The following is an 18,144-nucleotide window of genomic DNA, read 5'->3' on the forward strand; positions in this document are numbered from 1 at the left end:
GTGATCAATTGCCTTTCGCAGCACACTCTTCCATGCTTATTTAAAGCCCTAGTTTATTGAACCATGGATTCAATTTACAAAGCCATTTCAGGTATGGATCATCTGTATAAAACTGGACAGCGGTACATTCTCAGCCATGAAAAAACCATGGTGCTAGCTCACTGGTGATCGATCTCAGTGACATTCCCTGGATGAAATGTGTCCTAGGCCATAGTAGTTAAGGCCCTTCTATCACGAGTCACAGATTCCGGTTAACTTTTTAAAGAGGAGGGAGATTTTATTGGGAAATATTGAATAACTCTCAGAATCAAAATAAAAATTAAGGAGCCAAACCTAAAGAAAGATAAACTCCAGGAGCACACAGAGCAGAAAGGGACTGAACTTTTCCTTGTGTGCTGCGTTACTACGACTCACCTGCAGTGACTTCCAGACTCTGTACTTCTGTGTTCAGATCCATACAATGAAATGTTATTCAGCCTTAAAAAGGAAGGACATTCTGACACGTGCTACCACGTGGATGAACCTCAAAGACATGATGCTACGTGAAATAAGCCAGTCACAAAAGGACAAATCCTGTAGGGTTCCACTTATAGAAGGAGAGATTAATAGTGAGACCGATAGAGACAGGAAATAGAGTGGGCTAGGGAAGAGGAGAACGGGAGTTTCTATGTAATGAGTGCTCAGTTTCAGTTTTGGAAGATGAAGCCGTCCTAGAGATGGATGTTGGTGACGGCTGCACAACACTGTGAATGTACTTAATGCCACTGACTTGTGCACTTGGAAATGTTTAAAATAGCCAAAAGGAAAAAGGAAATAAAGATGGCTACTAAGAGGTTAGGACACAACCATGATGCCAGACGTCAATCTCACTCTAAAGACTCCAGGTTCATGTTTCAATTATCAGACACACATAGTGAACCCTAAGAAGCAGGCAATGGGAGTTGATTTGCTCATGAAGAAGAGAGTTTTGATGCTGGGTGATGGTGAGGTGTGTACCTTGACACTGATAATTGAGTGCTTATTGTCAGGATTGTGTACATCTTGGCCTGTGGCATGCCTCTGTCTCTGGGACAGTGGGTCTTCTGCTTATGGGGGACGCTCTGTTCCCATCAGCCTCTCTCAGTTTTACTCCCTTTGTGGCAGTGTCAGGTTATCCGGTGCTGACTAAGAGGGGTTTAACTACCATAGTTTCTTCTGTTGCTGATAAAGATACAACCAGAGCCCTCTGTCCTGGTCAGAGTATAGCCTAGACTTGTTAAATCAAGCCATAGCTAATCAGTCCTGTGTTTATCCCCCGATAAAGAAAAACCCTAAGTCAGATAATATAGAGCCAGCCCATACTTTTTATAATTGGTGTCAAGGGGCTCTACTACTTGAAGGAGGCCTCTTCAATATGTCAAGCATTTAATTCTCCTCCAGTCTTTACATATAAAACAAATCACATTCCCTGAACTGCACACACATTTACAACCTAGTTATGGCTCTGGGCTCAGACAGTTTTATGGGTAAGTCTTTGCAAACTTTCAAACAAATAGTCCTTATGCTATGTAAACTCTTGTGCAGCACAGGAAAAAATGGAAACAATTCTAATTAACTTAAGAAAATATTACAGCTCTAGAGCCAAAACCTCACAAAATCAGCGTGTACAAAAAAATTAGACTAATCTCAATTACAAATATTGACCCCCAACTTGAATTCTAACAAACTGATATCAGCTTTTGGTTAAAAAATAATATGCATGAGTTAAGTCAATTTGTCACTTCAATAGATCAAAAAAGAAAAAATCACATAATCATCCCAATCGGATTTGCTAAAATTTTTTTTTAATTAAAGTTTATTGGAATGACAATGATTAGTAAAGTTACATAGGGTTCAGGTGTACAATTCTGTAATACATCATCTATATATTACATTGTGTGTTCACCACCAAGAGTCAGTTCTCCTTCCATCACCATATATTTGATTCCATTTACCCTCAGCTACCACTCCCCTGCCCCCTTACTCTCTGAAAACCGCTAAACTATTGCCTATGTCTATGAGTTTTTGTTTGTTTGTTTGTTCCTCTTGCTCCTTTGTTGCTTTCAGTTTTATATCCCACATATCAGTGAAATCACATGGTTCTCGACTTTTTCTGTCTGACTTATTTCACTTAGCATAATAATCTTAAGATCCATCCATGTTGTCGCAGGATTTGCTAAAATTTGGTATCTGTTCTTTAGGGGGGAAATAGGACCCTTTCTAAAATAGGATTTTAAAAATATTTTTCTAACATGATAAAGAATTTCTATGTGACTAGAACAGCCAAAGCCATATTTACTTGGTATTTCTTAAAATATGTCCCAAATAATTATAGTTCTGAGGGATTTTATTAGTAAGTGTAAAAATAATGCTATGATCAAATACATTAAAGATATGGTAAATTTACCAAATTAAACAGGCTTTTATGTGCTTATATGTTTTCCAAATGACCAAATGTTCCATACCCATTTGACGCTATAGGACATTGTTTCTACAGAGCATCTCGCCAGACTAGTCTTTTACAGTTTTTACTTTTTACAGTCTTTATTTTACTTTGAAAAATGTTGTAATGACTGTCTCCCCAATAATGTGGAGACAAAATAAGAATGCTGCTGGTTCCACTTTAACCGTGTTCTAAAATTTCAAATCAAAGTGTTCTCATACCAATTCACGTTGGTACGAGTTGACATAAGTAGACAGATAATCATTGCAGACACTGAGAGACTTGAACAACTCTATCAACCAACTTGATCTACTGACAGCTCCACCAACAGAAAACACTCTTCTCAAGTGCACTTGGAATATTTTCCAAGATGGACCACATTTAGGGCCATAAAACAATTCTCAGTAAATGTAACACAGAGAAGAAAAACACTGCCAATGCCAGGTGATCAAGATTTGCATCTGGATCAAACAAATCCCTATCGGGCGACACTCTTCAAAATATCTAACCAGCTCTCCTCAACACTGTCAAGATCATCAAACTCAAAGGAAGTCTGAGAAACTGTCTTATCCAAAGGAGTCTAAGGAGACACGACAACTAAACAAAATGTGGTCTCCTGGATGGGATCCTACATTTAAAAAAGGACAGTAGGTAAAAATTAAGGAAATATGACTAAAGTGGACTTTAGTTATTAGTAATGTATCAATGTTGGGTCATTAAATGTGACAAATGTACCATACTTATATAAGATGGTAACGCTAAAGGACGCTCACTGGGTGTGGGGTATATGGGAAATCTCTCTACTAACTTTACAGAACATCAACATGAAACACCAGAACAGGTTACCAGGGGAAATGAAGAGCCCAAATCCTACTGTGTCTGGTTAGCTAATTGACAACACTGCTGTAAATTATTTAAAAAAAAAAAACAAAAAGAAAAACAGGCCACCTGTAACAGGAAGACCATCTGAGACTTTTTAGTGACTCTTGTTAAATCTACTCACCAACTTTGTATTAATACGTAACTCTCCAAACTTGGAGTCACCCATTGGTCTCTTCGTACAAGGAACACAGCCCATATCCCTATGTAGCTGACTGGGTGCTTGTTTCAGAATGGGTTTTCACTGATTTAGGTGTTACATTCTATTCTTTTCATGCTTTGTTTCAAGGTTCAGAAACTTGCTCTTGCACAGCTCATATACTGCTGCCATCTAGTGAAAAAACTGTGCAAACTGCCAGAGCTAAGTTTTTAACTCTTCCAATTCTCAACAAATACTTTGTCAACCGAGACTCTTAGGTCTTTGGCCTGTCATCCAGGAAAAAGTGGGCTTGGCAAGAGCAGACAGGACCCCGTAATAAACTGAAACTGAGCTTTAAAGGCAATCAGGTGAAGGACCATTCATCTAAATAAGAACCTAAATAATAGAATGCCCATTCTGGAATGGGTGGGAGATGAATGGTAAGGTGCAGTGTGGAGAAGACAGAGAAATAGGAATGAGGGAGAGGAAGAGTAGTAGTAATTTCAATAGAGTAATCCTTTGTGAACGTTATAACATTTCAACACGTAACCCCATATCAGATATGCAAATGAGTCACTAAGAACTGATAGAAACTTCTTGGGGAATGAACAGCAGGACCAGAGAAATAGAACATCTGATCATCTTGGCCCTAAAACAGTTTACATTAAAAAAAAGCTCAAGTTCAAGGATCAGAGTAGTGCCCTTGGAGAAGAACTAGGCTGAGACCTCATTTGATCATTTTCCACTGTATTGGGTTTGGTGGGGGATCCACCTCTCCACAAACTGTCAGCTAGAAGGAGATTCATGAAGGTGTGTAAGTATAATCTATACCACATTGTCCTTTTCCCTCTGCCAAGTAAGCTCCCCGTGAAAGGAATGTATGGATGAACACTGAGGACAATCGTGTCAAGAGCTGAGGTCATAATCAAGAGATCTCTAAGATGACATCTAGAGTAAACAGCTGCAACACTTTAGGAATCAATTTCCCACTTTTCTTAAGATAAAAGTGATAAGATTATCAGCTAGTAGAGAGACACTTGGGCTTTACAAATATCTTGTAACTAATCTGAGGGTAGTGACATCGATGGTGTTTTCCATCCCTCTTCTGCTTCTATCAACCCAATTTTCCTGCCTACCTGTCTGCACAGCATTATTCTCTGGCACTTTCCATCTCTCCTGTTCCCACAGCCTTCTAAGTGGGAGCTTTCTCATAGATAATAGAATAATAACAGAATAATAGATGAAAAACATGGCCACTGACCCAAGTGAACCCAAGTTGCTTAATGTTCTGTGTTTCTGTCTCATCTGTATGATAGCAAAAACAATGGTGCCTTCCTCTGGATTGCTGCACCGATTGAGTTAATATGTAAAATGTCCTTAGAGCAGTGACTGACATGTAATAATAAATGTTAGCTGTTATCAATGTAACTTTAAAAACAGATTGTTTTATTTAATAATTGACAGCATCTCTGATGTCTCAGAGTTCTACGATCTTTGCAGTCAACTAACGACCTTTGCAGACATCAGTCTCCTTCTATTTCTATTTCAAGAGAGAAACTTAGGACATTATTTCCAACATCTTTCTTTACTCTTCGCAATCCAGTGGGGATTCAAATAATCCAGGAGGGACAGAAGGCTGCGGGAAACCCAGGCTTCCTCTTAAATGGTCCACGCACAGACTCACTCACTCACAGGCACTCACCTTGGGCTCCAGCGGGGGACGTTGACTCAGCGAGTGTCACAGGCATACAGGGAGCAGACTGAGGTATGTGGCTTTGAGGCTGGGGCTGGAAAACATTTTCCCTGTGTGGGGTCATTCTCCGGTGCAGTCAGGCAGGCAGACGCCATCTTTAATGTGTTGAACACACCCCCTACGCTTACGACCAAATCTGAATCTGATTGGTCTGGTGAGCTCCAAGGCTCCACCCTGCTGAATTACTGGGATCCTGCCCTACGCAACTCCCCCAATGCCAGAGGTACTTTCTCAGCAGTCAGTCCTTCCCCTCTGCACTCTTTCTTGGAAAACTCGGAGTCCATAGGCCCCAAGCAGCTGATTACAGGCCTCAGTGTGCTCTGAGACTTTTCCTGAGTAGCTCCAGGCTCAGCACTGGCACCAAATCAGAATCTACATTAACCTAGGAACTAAAACTTCTCATTTCCTGAGACCCTGCCTCACCCACCTCGCATACCATATGAGGCTTTATCAGTGGCTGAATGTTAAGGGAGCCAGCAGGTGGCAGCAGGCCTCCAGGTGTTCTGGCATTTTGCAGAGCTACCCCAGGCCCAGTACTGGTGGCAGCTGTCCCAGCTGTCCTCGGTTTGCAGCGTGGTCTCTCCCACATGCCTCCAGGTTTAGCACAGGCAATAAAAAACCATGGATCGCTTTGTAGCTCCTACCAGGTTAGCACCCACAGGCAGTGGGTGACCTTGGCCTGCACTGGAGCCCCTCCCAAGAGGCCCCAGAACCAACATGTCTTCAGACCACAGCAGAGCACCACAATTAGCCCCACAAGCAGCACACACAAAGGGTAGTCTCAACAGGCACCAGAGCCTGCTGGGGCAAATCCCACTCACTAGGGTAAGTCCCCCACACAGCAGCCTGTAAGAGGTGGACATGGCCAAACCCCACAGCCAATCAGTCTGAGGGTAAATCCCACCCACTGGTGTGCCAACAATAATCAAGGCTCAACTATAATAGGAGGGTACATGCAACCTCCACAAGGGACACTCCTGGAGCACCCAGCTCAGGTGACCAGGGAAACTGTGCCAGGGCCCCACAGAGCACCTACTACATAAGGACACATAGCAAATCCACCTCATACATAGAAACAAACACAGAGACATGGTCAAAATGAAGAAACAAAGAAATACACCCCAAAGAAAAGAATATGGGAAAACTCCAGAAAAAGAATGAAACGAAATGGAAGCTAGCAATCTACCAGATACAGATTTCAAAACAATTGTTATAAGGATGATCAAGGAACTTTGTGAGAACTTCAACAAAGACAGCAAGCATAAAAAAGGACATGGAAACCATAAAACAAACAAAAAACAATAAAGAAAACCAGTCAGAAGTGAAGAATACAATAACTGAAATGAAGAACGCACTAGAAGGAATCACCAACAGACTAGATGGAGCAAAGGAACAAATCAGTGATTTGGAAGGCAAGGTAGCAGAAAACACTCAGTTAGAACAGCAAAAAGAAAAAAATCCAAAAAAAACGAGGATAGTTTAAGAGACTTCTGGGACATCAAGCGTAATGACATTTACATCAAATGGGTACCAGAAGGAGAAGAGAGAGAGCAAGGGATTGCGATACTATTTGAAGAAATAATGACTGAAAACTTTCCTAACCTAGTAAAGGAAATAGACATACAAGTCCGGGAAGCACAGTGAGTCCCAAAAAAGATGAAACCAAACAGGCCCACACCAAGACACATTCTAATTAGAATGACAAAGGTTAAGGACAGAGAGAATCTTAAAAGCAGGAAGAGAAATCAACTCTCTTGTTAGTAATTTATAAGGGAGCTCCCATAAGATTGTTAGCTGATTTCTCAACAGAAACTTTGCAGGCCAGAAGGGATTGGCAGGAAATATTCACAGTGATGAAAAACAAGGATAAGGCTGGCCTGGTGGCTCAGGTGGGTGGAGCACCATGCTCTTAACGCTGAGGTCGCCGGTTCAAATGCCACATGGGCCAGTGAGCTGCACCCACTACAGCTAAGATTGTGAACAACAGCTCTCCCTGAAGCTGGGCTGCTGTGAGCAGTCGGAGGTCGGTTTAAATGGCTGGCAGCCATTGTGAGTGGCCAGCAGCCCAAGAGAGCTGCTGTGAGCTTCGGTGAGCGGCCGACCTATGACTGGCGACCGACTGCATCAGCCGGGGGAAGCGCAAGGCTCATAACATCAGCAGGGGCAAGGGAGCTGTGTCCTACACAACTAGACTGAGAAACAACGGCTTGAACTGGAGTGGGCGGGGGTGGGGGGCGGAAGAAGGGGTAAAAAGAAAGAAAAAAAAGAAAAACAAGGATCTACAGCCAAGATTACTCTACCCAGCAAGGCTATCATTTAAAATTGGAGGACAGATAAAGAGCTTCCCAGACAAGAAAAAGTTAAAGGAGCTCATCACTACCAAACCAGTATTACAAGGAATCTTAGAGGGACTTTTTTAAGATGGGGCGGGGGTGGGATGAAAATTATGAATAATAAAATGGCAATACTATATCCTTTCAATTACTTTCAATGTAAGTGGATTAAATGCTCCAATCAAAAGACATAGGAGGGCTGAATGGATAAGGAAAAAAACCCTACATATGCTGCCTTCAAAAGAATCACTTCAGATTGAAAGACACACAGAAACAGAAAGGGATGGAAAAAAAAATTCATAAAAATAGAAACAACAAAAAAGCTGGCATAGTCATACTTATACCAGACAAAATAGACTTTAAAACAAAGGCTATACAAGAGACAAAGAAGAAGCCAGTGATCCCACTTCTGGGTATTTATCTGAAGAAACCCAAAACACTACTTCGAGGGGACATGTGCATCCATATGTCCACTGCAGTTTTGTTTACAATGGCCAAGATGTGGAGGCAGTGTGGGTGTCCATGTATGAAAAAATGGATAAAGATGAGGTAGTACATGTACAAGTTCAAACAATTAAGTTCGTGAACCTGTTGTAATGATGTTGCTAAACTTTTTAGATATCAGAGGGAGTATTCATTATGAATTTGTACCAACTGAACAGTTAACCAAGTTCACTATTTGGAAGTGTTGAAAAGGCTGTGTGAAGCAGTTAGACAACTTGAACTTCTTGCCAACAATTCATGGCTCTTGCATCATGACAATGCACCAGCTCACATGGCACTGTCTGTGAGGGAGTTTTTAGCCAGTAAACAAATAACTGTATTGGAACACCCTCCCTACTCACCTCATCTGGCCCCCAATGACTTCTTTCTTTACCCAAAGATAAAGGAAATATTAAAAGGAAGACATTTTGATGAGAGTAAGGACATCAAGGGTAATACGGCGACATCTCTGATGGCCATTCCAGAAAAAGAGTTCCAAAATTGGTTTGAAGTGTGAACTAGGCGCTGGCATTGGTGCATAGCTTCCCAAGGGGGTACTTCAAAGGTGACCATAGTGATATTCAGCAATGAGGTATGTAGCACTTTTCCAAGATGAGTTCGCGAACTTAATTGTCAGACCTCGTATACAGTGGAATATTGCTCAGCTATGGAAGAGAATGGGCTCTTGCCATCTGTGGTGGCATAGACTGACCTGGAGGGTATTGTGCTGAGTAGATTATCTCAGACAGAGAAAGATGGATGCAATGTGATTTCGCTTATATGTGGAATCCAAAGAACAAAATAAACAAACAGAAACAAACTAACAGATACACAAAACATTTAGATGGTTGCCAGATGGGAGGGGGTTTGGAGGTGTCGGTGAAAAAAGGAGAAGGGATTAAGAAGTACAGATTTGTTGTTACAAAGTTGTCATGGGGATGTAGGGTATAGCATAAGAGACATAGTCAATAATATTGTAACAACTATGTATGGTTTCAGATGGGTACTAGATTTGTTGGGGTGATAGATGAGAGGAGGCTGGGGACAGGGTAAAAAGGATGAAGGGATTAAGAAGTACAAATTGGTAGTTACAAATTAATCATGGGGATGTAAAGCAAAGCATAGGGAATATAATCAATAATAAGGTAATAACTACGTATAGTGCAGGTGGGTACTAGTCAGGGGGAATCACTTCTTAAATTATATAAATGTCTAACCACTATGCTGTACACCTGAAATTAATATAAAATAATACTGAATGTCAACTGTAACTGAAAAATTAAAGAGGGGGGAAGTGAAGGGCAATAAGTGATCCAGATTTCAAGGTATAAAACAACTAAGTCATGGGGATGTAATGTACAGCATGGGGAATATAATTAATATTGTGAAGTATAGTACGGTGTCAGATGGTTGCTGGACTTATCATGGTGATCACTTCTTTAGTTCTATAAATGTCAAACCAACTGGACTACCCCTGAAACTTATATAATTTTCTGTGTTAGCTACATTCTTAATAAAAATGTTTTAAAAAAATGATACACACGCACAAAAGAAACTTATCCCCCACTCTATTGATGAGAAAAAAGAAAAAAAACCTGCCTTTTCTTACAGAATATATGTGCTACAGACACGCCAGAGGAGGTAACTTCAGACTCATGGCAATACAAGACAAAAATACTCCTGAATGATATGCACTCCACTTTTTCTAAATGCTCTGGAATCTCTTTGGAGTAAATCACACCCCTCAAGTTATGTACCTGGCCCCATTGTTTAGCTGCGTGGCACTCATGGGACTGCCTCCTTAGAGCTCCCGCTCTCTGGCCACGCCCCTCCTAGCGCTAACGGACCCAAGCCTTCTGCCAGAGCTTACATGGGCCCCTCTGCTGGGTCATCCTTTGGAGGGCAGAGCTCACCGCCGGTGTGGACAGCCCGTGGAGTGTGTTGTCTGCTAGGGGTTGAGAAGACCTGGAATGTGGGCTGGGGTGTCCTCAGGAATGAGCCTGGGGCCTGTCAGGGTGTGATGAAGCCAGGTGATGTGGTGTGATGAAGCCAGGAGGGTAATAGGAGGACGGGCCGTGGGCCTCGGATTTTTAACTCTTGTTGTAGGTCCTAACTCTTGTTGCGCCCCTCCCAAACAGATTTGATTTTCCTGGATCACTGTGCTCTGCCATCGGCATAGTGAAGGAAGCCTAACAGCCAGCCGTAGACACGCAACTCTGGTTAGTGGGGGGTCCCACCTGCGGACGGGTCAGAGGACCAAGAATTTCTGTTTCTTCTGAAGAACAAATTTATCTTCTGGCTGCTACAAATGTTATAGTTCTCTGACCCTGTCTCTTTTTGTATTTGCTGCTAGAACGCTCAGAGCTCCCTCAACATTTCCCAACCTTATGGCAGGTGTGTTTTACTAACCCCAGTTAGGCCTTATCTTATTTTTCCTACTCTTATTTTCCCTTCATTCAAACACTGTTTATGAAAGCTTGGTATAGTGTATAGTTTGTGTAAATCATCACATATCCTGTTTGGACAGGGCTGGGTAGAAAACAAAAAGAGAAAGGAAGAAAAAGACTTCATCAACCATATGACAGGCCCAGGGAACCCCCAGCACACACCCTCTTCATTCCATGTTTTTGGAACCAATGCCAGTGCCAGTTAATAGGACACTGTGGGAACCAAGCACCCAGCCTGCTCTCATCCCCAACTTGCACTCTTGGCACTTGCTTGGGGGTAGAAGAACATATGCTTTATGCCCTGGTTTCCTGCAACTTCCTGGACTGGGGTCTGGATGCAAGTCAACACACACGTTTCTCATCTTCCATACCACCATGTAGGTCGAGAATTTTCCAGGGTGAACAAGCTATAAGGACACAGGAAGCCCAGGAGACATCTACACTAACCTATGCGGCCCCACCCAGTTAGGTTTGCAGCTTGGTTCTGGAGCCACCATGGTCTCTCTAGGATATAGTCTATGAATTTCTGACACTTAGCTCTGCCATGCAGAACTCTGATGGAATTACATCTCAGTGGCTGGGACATAACAATCTGGACATGCAGTGAAAACTCTTGAACTCTTGACTTGGGACAGTCACGAAAACGAGGCCAAAGGCACTTGTGAATGCTTCAGGAAGCGAGGTTTTCCTGGAAGGCCGGGCTAAGCAGCTGGCTCTTTAAACATCTCAACACAGACACACCCCTGAAACAACCACATTTTGCTTTATTAGGCGTTCCATGGTAATATAACACAGAGTTCTTAAGGAATAATAAACACAAGACTTGCTTTTTTACCATAATTATTTTGCCATTTAAGACAGTGGTTACAAAAAAAAAAAAAAAAAAGGTTCTCTTCTGGCTACACACATTATCAGCTTTAGCACTGAAAGCTCCTCCGCTCAGGGTCACAATCACAATTCCAAGGATTAAAAACCATCTATTATTAAATCCTACATGTTTTAGAGCATCAAGTCACTGCAGTTGTTCAGTTCTGAGACACTGTCGATTTATTTTAGCATTTACATATGACATTCATTTAACAGACACACAAAGCAAGCCAACAGGTAAACATGCTTACACAGCCTGCGGAAATCTTCAGGTTTTAAGTTGTTTTAAGAAAGCAATCAGAATAATCAAAATTACCATGACCTGGTAGAGGAAAAACAGGAAGACTCAAGTGAACACTAAAGAGCTGCGAGTGTTTCTTAGAATTGAAACAAAATTTTTTTCCAACTGGTTCAAATTTCCTCTAAATACAGATGAGAAAAAAAGCAAATATATTAAGTTAACCAATTATTCTTTAAAAGTGCAATTTACTTTTCAAATAACAAACAACAAAAAATAAACCCCAACTATAACCCCAAAGGCAAAACGTGTGGAGACAAGTGGAATGATGGAATGACCTACTTTTTTTATGTTATGCTTTACAAAAGCAGATTTGATTTTATAAAAGCTTGCAGACATAACATTGCTTAGGAGAACCTGTAAACACGCTTGGAAGGATATGCAATATAAATCAGCAAAGACAGGGACAGGTACAAAGGCAGCTAGTGGAGAGGGTCACTGAGACAGGGAGAGGGAAGATGTGGACACAAGATCACCTTCGGTCTCTAAGGGGCCACATGTTTGATTTGTAAAGTTTTCTCCCCACAACAGCTCTGACGTCATGTATCACTCAGTAAATAGATGGTTCGTTCCCCTTGCAAAGTAAAATGGACTTTAAGTCCAACTTCCCAAGGATTTTCTGAGTTTAGAAGGCCTCCCTATACTACATGATGTCTTTTGAAATCACTGGACAAAAAAATATATTTTTTCCCCAAAGTGAGAAACCCAGGGTGTTCTGGAATCCCACAAGATACTTAACCAGGGAATAGCAGGCCCTTGGGGCCAGACTCCCACTAGTTCAACACTTCTGCGCTGGTGCTGGCTTGAGGCTGGTTGGCTTACTTGGGTTTTGGGGCTCAATTTACAGATTTGAGCGTCTCTTTATCCAGTTAGCATTGCACGAAGGAAAAAAAAACTCTCAGGTCCTGTAGCCTCAGACTTCTGCAACATTACAGCACTACCTGAGGGTCTGTTCTGGGCCCACATGGGATAGTGTGGGTGCGTAACACGGCCCTTCCCTGCACCTGGGAGTGTCTCAAACTTACATATATACTCTCACGATGGTGGGTGGGTAGCACCAGTCTTATAGGGACTAGGACAGCGGATTACTATGGTTGTGATGACAAAGCTCATATCCTCCCAGGCAGGTTCTTATGACCACAGTAGAAAGGTAGACGTGGTCATTTGAAAAGACAATAAGGGAAGAAGAGAAAAACACTGTCTCAGAGACAAGGGCTAGAGGAAACACAAAGAAAGAGACAGACGTGAAAATATCCGTGAATAAAAAAGTTAGAGAGAGAGAGAAGAGAAGAGAAGTGAGGAAAGAGAATCATCAAGATTTGATCTGCAGCAAAATCTAGGCCAAAAATAAAACCTGCCCTTATCAACAGTTGACCCAGAAGACTACCTACGGAATGGTGATGTGGACATTCTGGAACCTCTCAGGAGGGACGATGAGTTTGCCAACCACCCTGAATCAGCTTGACGGTTACGTAATTGCATCATTAGGATGTCCAGTTCAAACCCCTTGTATTACTATTGAATTAAGCTTTCCAATTTAGTATTAAAAAAAAACAACTCATCCCCTCCCTCACCCACCCCTCCCAGCCCCACAAAGAAAACTTTTTTTTTTTTAATTTAAAAAGAAAAAGGCAGCTCTGGGCAATTCACTTTATCTTCCCCCACAATGAAAAGGAAGATGATAAGTACAACAGAGATTAGAGATGGAAAACACCCTCGTGGTGATTTGCTCTGTTTCGCATGTCTGTGTTGGATGCAGTCCCATGTATGGGGTTGGTGGATAGACGTGGTGTGATATTCGTAGATGTGTAGGGAAGTGGGTGAGCAAAATCAGTGACTCCGGGTGACGAACGGAGTGTGGGGCCCAAGAGGGAGCCCCGTGAACTGGCTGCCCCACAGTAACTATCACAGGCTCTTAAAGAAAAAAAATAAAAGAAGGAAGGAAGTCTCAGAATGTCCTCAGGTGTCCCATCCCCCATCCCCAAGTGAACTGTGTGGCTCAGGAACTCTAACCCAGGCTGGTGATGTTGGCACGGCCACCAGGGGGCGCCACGATGCGCTGGGTGGTACGGCGGGGGATGTTGTCGTCAATTTGAGCGCCTGGAGAGGAGAGAGGGGTAAAGGTCAAAAACAGTTACAGGAGTTCCTGCTTCAATCCGAAATAACAGCTAGAAAGCAAAACGGCCAGGCCCATTTTGTCCTCCCAAAACCTCACTGAAAGCTGAAACTACAAAGAAGGGATGGGCTTAAAGTAGCCACAGAATCAGACACTATAAAGCAGTCCTTGCAGAAGCCCATTGGAGCCACTGCTTGAAAAAGTAAAACTACTTCTAAAATAACACTACGTTTCATTTCAACTAAGTCAGACTACATCCTGTCCCTATTCTCATTGAGTGTGGCTTTTCTGAAGGTACGGCCCTCTCTCTGGGATCCTGTTCCCTGACACAACACACCTAACTGTATAATCAAAAGTAGGGGGGAAAAAAAGTAGGAGTAATGATGGTCCCTTATATATAAACGGCCTGGTGACATAACATAACATGGACATTACTGTGCCCATTTTACTTTATGACAAATTGAAGTTTCATTATTTTTAAACTGGTAATTGCATATGGTATATATGGCAATGTTCTAGAAACCAGTATATCTGACAAGAAAAAAAAAATCTATCTGATTAACTGTTTAACACACCACAGAAATCTGGATGTATATCTGTGGTACAGGAAGCTAGAAAAGTGGAAGGGCTCTAGTCCTGGGCCAAATGAAGAACCGGAAGGAAGTTTCAAGTAAGGAAGCTCTAAAATCTGTACCCTTTCCTCTCATCGTCCCTGACATCACATAGTTTATCCAAGCAACTAGCTAACAATTTTCCAGTGGCCCTTTACATGTATATTAATTCATGTAATTTACATGTATATTAACTCATTTAATTCTCACAACAACCCCATGAGGTAGCCACTGCTGTTATACCCATTCTATAGATGAGGAACCTGAGGCACAGCTAGCCACCACCTGGACTGCGAAGTTAAGCTGTTGTAACTCCAGACTCCATACTAAACTACTGCAATATACAGCTGACCCTTAAACAGAGCAGGGGTTGGGGCGCCGACCCCATGTGTAATTTTGACTCCTCAAAAACTTATAGTTACAGTCAGCCCTTTGCATCTGTGGTGTCAACCAAACTTGGATCAAAAACAGTATTTTCGATCTGCATTTGGGAATCCACAGTTGAGAATATGAAAATATTTTTGATTTGTGGTTGGTTGAATCCACGGGTAAATCCCCAGAGGCAAAGGGCCAAATGTATTTACTGAAAAAGTCCTCATATAAGGGAACCCACATGTGGGGGAGAAAAGAAGTCCTGAAATACCACATCCTGTATTTAGGATGGCCATAATACATTTAAAAAAGTCCTCTTAATATGCTGGATAGTCCACATAATGTATGCATCATGACACTATATGTGATATAAACTGATGTCAAAATTCTGAAACCCAAGTGGCCATCGGCTGCGAATTGCATCTCGGGTGGTATTAGTATTTCCACTTGGGAAGAATGGGACTGTCATTCACTTCACTGCTTCTCTTTCTACAAAAGTGATTCCAGACTCGCCAGCCCCAGGGAACATGGCCTGCAGAACAGGGTCCTCACCAAACCATAACCATACCAGACAAGCTGAATCCAGACTGGTGCAGGTTCCGGACAGGTGGGGCCTGCTGCTTGGCCGGGGACGTCTTAGCCGAGGAAGCTGGAGTGACTGTCTTGGGTGTCACAGACACCTCGCACACAGGTCCGTCATACAGGCCACGAGGAACCCCCCTCAGCTCTGCCAGCTGCAAAACACAAGAGCCCCTCGACTCAGGCCACATTCACATAGGATGCCTCCCTGGCAGACCTCCTGATGGGGAAGGAACAGAGGCCAGGAGAGGCCTCTGAGATTTGGGGATGGGGGATTGTCCTTATGGAGGGCTATGGCGGGGACAGATGTCAGCATGGGGGTAGCCAGCCAGCCCCAAGGCTCTAGGCCAGAGCTTCCTACAAGGTAGATCATGAGTAACTGGTTACTCTTTAAAAACAAACATTTCTTACCATTTTCCCCCAAGGCACTTCCACTTAAACCGTGTAGGAATTCCCAAACATGTTGTGAAGGAAGTCTGGCCTCATGTTCAAGATCTGGCCCCAAACTTTCTTCCCAATCTCACTGTCCCTTTAATTCCTTTCTAGCTCCATCCATCTGGCCTCACAGCCCCCAAGCAACAGTGCTGTGGACTGTTCACCATGTCCTGAATACACCACATTCCTCCATGCTCGTGACATTCTCTCCACCTAATTAATTCCCTTGTCTCCCTTCCTTGGCTTGTCAACCTTCCACTTAACCTTCAAGACCCAACTCAGAATGTCCTCTCCCCATGATTCTTTCCCCCACGACTCCATCGCAGTGGATCCCTGCTCTGAACCTCATCACAGCACATGTCAGTCTTACTTCCTTCTCGCTGGCTGTGGAAACAGCGGATTCCTCTGCTGGTATTCTAAACTCTGGGAATAAAACGCCCATGTTTCCCTTATCCCCGAATCCTCCATACTCATCTCAATATCCTGATTCAAAGTGCTTAGCCAGTGTTTACGAAACTGAACTTAACCCACGACAAAACCATTCATAAGATCAGAGCTACTCACCCTGCTCCTTGCCTTGATACGTTTGTAAACGAAATCAGGGAAGGGCTTTCGAGGGATGTAGCGCCCGGAGCCCTCGGTGACATGAAGGGTACCGTCTTCTAGGACAATCTTCCCCTGGCTGATGACCACCAGTGGAGAGCCACGGCACTCCATGCCTTCAAAGATGTTGTACTCAAGAGCCTAGAGAAAGGGAGCACAGTACACTTTATGGTACAAACGCCCTGCCATCCTGGCTATATCTAACAGTCCGGCAGCACCCACTGCCCGCCATCCCACAAACAAAAAAAAGGCCCAGGGCTATAGTCCCTGCCCCGACTGGCCACATCAGAAGGCACTTCATCTCTATGTCCTAATTTCCTTGTCTAGAATATGGAATCATCTTTTCCCACCTGTCAAAAATGTGGGAGGGGGGATATAATGGAACAGAAAAATTGTATGGAAAAGCATAAAGGTTTGTAAGTGCCACACAAATATAAGAAAAGGATTCCATGCATTAGCAATGACTTTGTTCTCCTCAACTGCTCAAGCTCCAATCAGGTTCCAGTGCAAAGGCTGTCTGTGGCCGAGTTCTAAATTTAACCTTGAAACGGGCCATCCACGGGTAGCTTTTCCCACTGGTTTGCCTGGTTTTCCAAACTGTTAGCGATGTGGTAAAACTGAAGTCCCTAAATGAAAGGACTGTGGTGATTTAAGAGGCACGCCTTCACAAAGATGTTTGAGGTCTGGTTAATTTCCCATACAATGCTGTGGTCCTTTTGGTTTCAAGCTTTTCAGGGTGAAAGAGTGGTGTATCTGTGTCGCCTCTTGGAAAATATGCTGGGTCTCTATATGCAGTGAGTTTCTTGTTGGACAACGAGGCACCAGCAATCCGGGGACACTGTGCCCAACATGAAAAACTCCACGTCACAGTCCCATCGCATAGCTCTGGCTCACCCAGGACCGTTCCCCAGGTTCCAGAAGGCCTCCTGCTTCTTCCTGCCAGACCTGCTCACAGGCACCAATGTCTGTGCTGCGCCCAGGACTGGAACTTTAATAGGGGACTCCAACCATAAAAAGCCACGTGGACCTCTGGGGGAATTCAGGCCAGGTTGTCATCACTAAAGGAATTAGCCTGTGAACAGAGAGCTGTTAACAGTGCCCTGCACTGCAAGTAACATCTCTGCTCAGTGTACTGGCTGACACGTATGGGGAAGCCTCCGCTGGCTCCTCACGTCATTCGGTTTCAAAATGCAGAGGTGCTGATTGAAAACAGCAATGAGGGGCTCTCAGGTCTGCTCTGAGACTCCAAGGAGTCAGGTGGGAGCTACCGGAGGAATGAGGCAGAGAGGCATCTGGGAGGAGGGAAGGGACTCTCCACGGGGATTCCCAGGACCCAGTGTGTGTCCCCAAGTCTCTCAGTGATTCTAAGACACTCCTCCCCGAAGTCAGAACATGTCTGACAGCAGATGGACCTGCGCGGTTGCTGTCAGTACAGACAGAACCACGTTCTTCCAGGGGGACATGTGTTCGTTTTCCCCTGTGGTCTCGGGGATTACACACTGAAGCCAGTTTACTTTACACTCTTAGCTTCAGGTTTTTCTGGACCCTGCTGGCCTCAGAAACTGAGAATTCCAACTTGCATGAGAAGCAGTTTTCAGTTCATATTCTCCAAGGAGACGTTTTGTCCTCTCCACACCCAAAGTCAAGGCATACAAGATGTTTGCCACCCTTTCTATGTGGCAGACTTACATCTTATTTATCCTACACTAAGCACAAGCTGGCCCTCGGTGGCACAACGTATTTTTATGAGTCTCCTGTTACTCTCATC

The 18,144-nt window shown here is 43.3% G+C and overlaps 1 protein-coding gene across 3 annotated transcripts in view; it reads right to left on the bottom strand.

The window, feature by feature from the left end:
* Positions 1-11,259: 11,259 nt before the first annotated feature.
* DPYSL2 (dihydropyrimidinase like 2) overlaps positions 11,260-18,144 on the bottom strand; it is a 109,038-nt gene continuing 102,153 nt past the window's right edge. For 2 of the 3 annotated variants that reach the window (XM_033133636.1, XM_033133637.1), the window contains exons 12-14: positions 16,338-16,517; positions 15,328-15,493; positions 11,262-13,760 (exon numbers count right to left, since the gene is read on the bottom strand). In XM_033133636.1, the coding sequence (XP_032989527.1) occupies positions 13,669-13,760; positions 15,328-15,493; positions 16,338-16,517 (438 nt within the window). In that variant the 3' untranslated portion in view covers positions 11,262-13,668. Of the gene's footprint in view, positions 13,761-15,327; positions 15,494-16,337; positions 16,518-18,144 lie in introns of all 3 variants that reach the window. The other variant, XM_033133635.1, reaches the window with a different exon arrangement.

The sequence above is a fragment of the Rhinolophus ferrumequinum genome, chromosome 18 (assembly GCF_004115265.2).
Source record: "Rhinolophus ferrumequinum isolate MPI-CBG mRhiFer1 chromosome 18, mRhiFer1_v1.p, whole genome shotgun sequence".
Lineage (NCBI taxonomy): Eukaryota > Metazoa > Chordata > Mammalia > Chiroptera > Rhinolophidae > Rhinolophus > Rhinolophus ferrumequinum.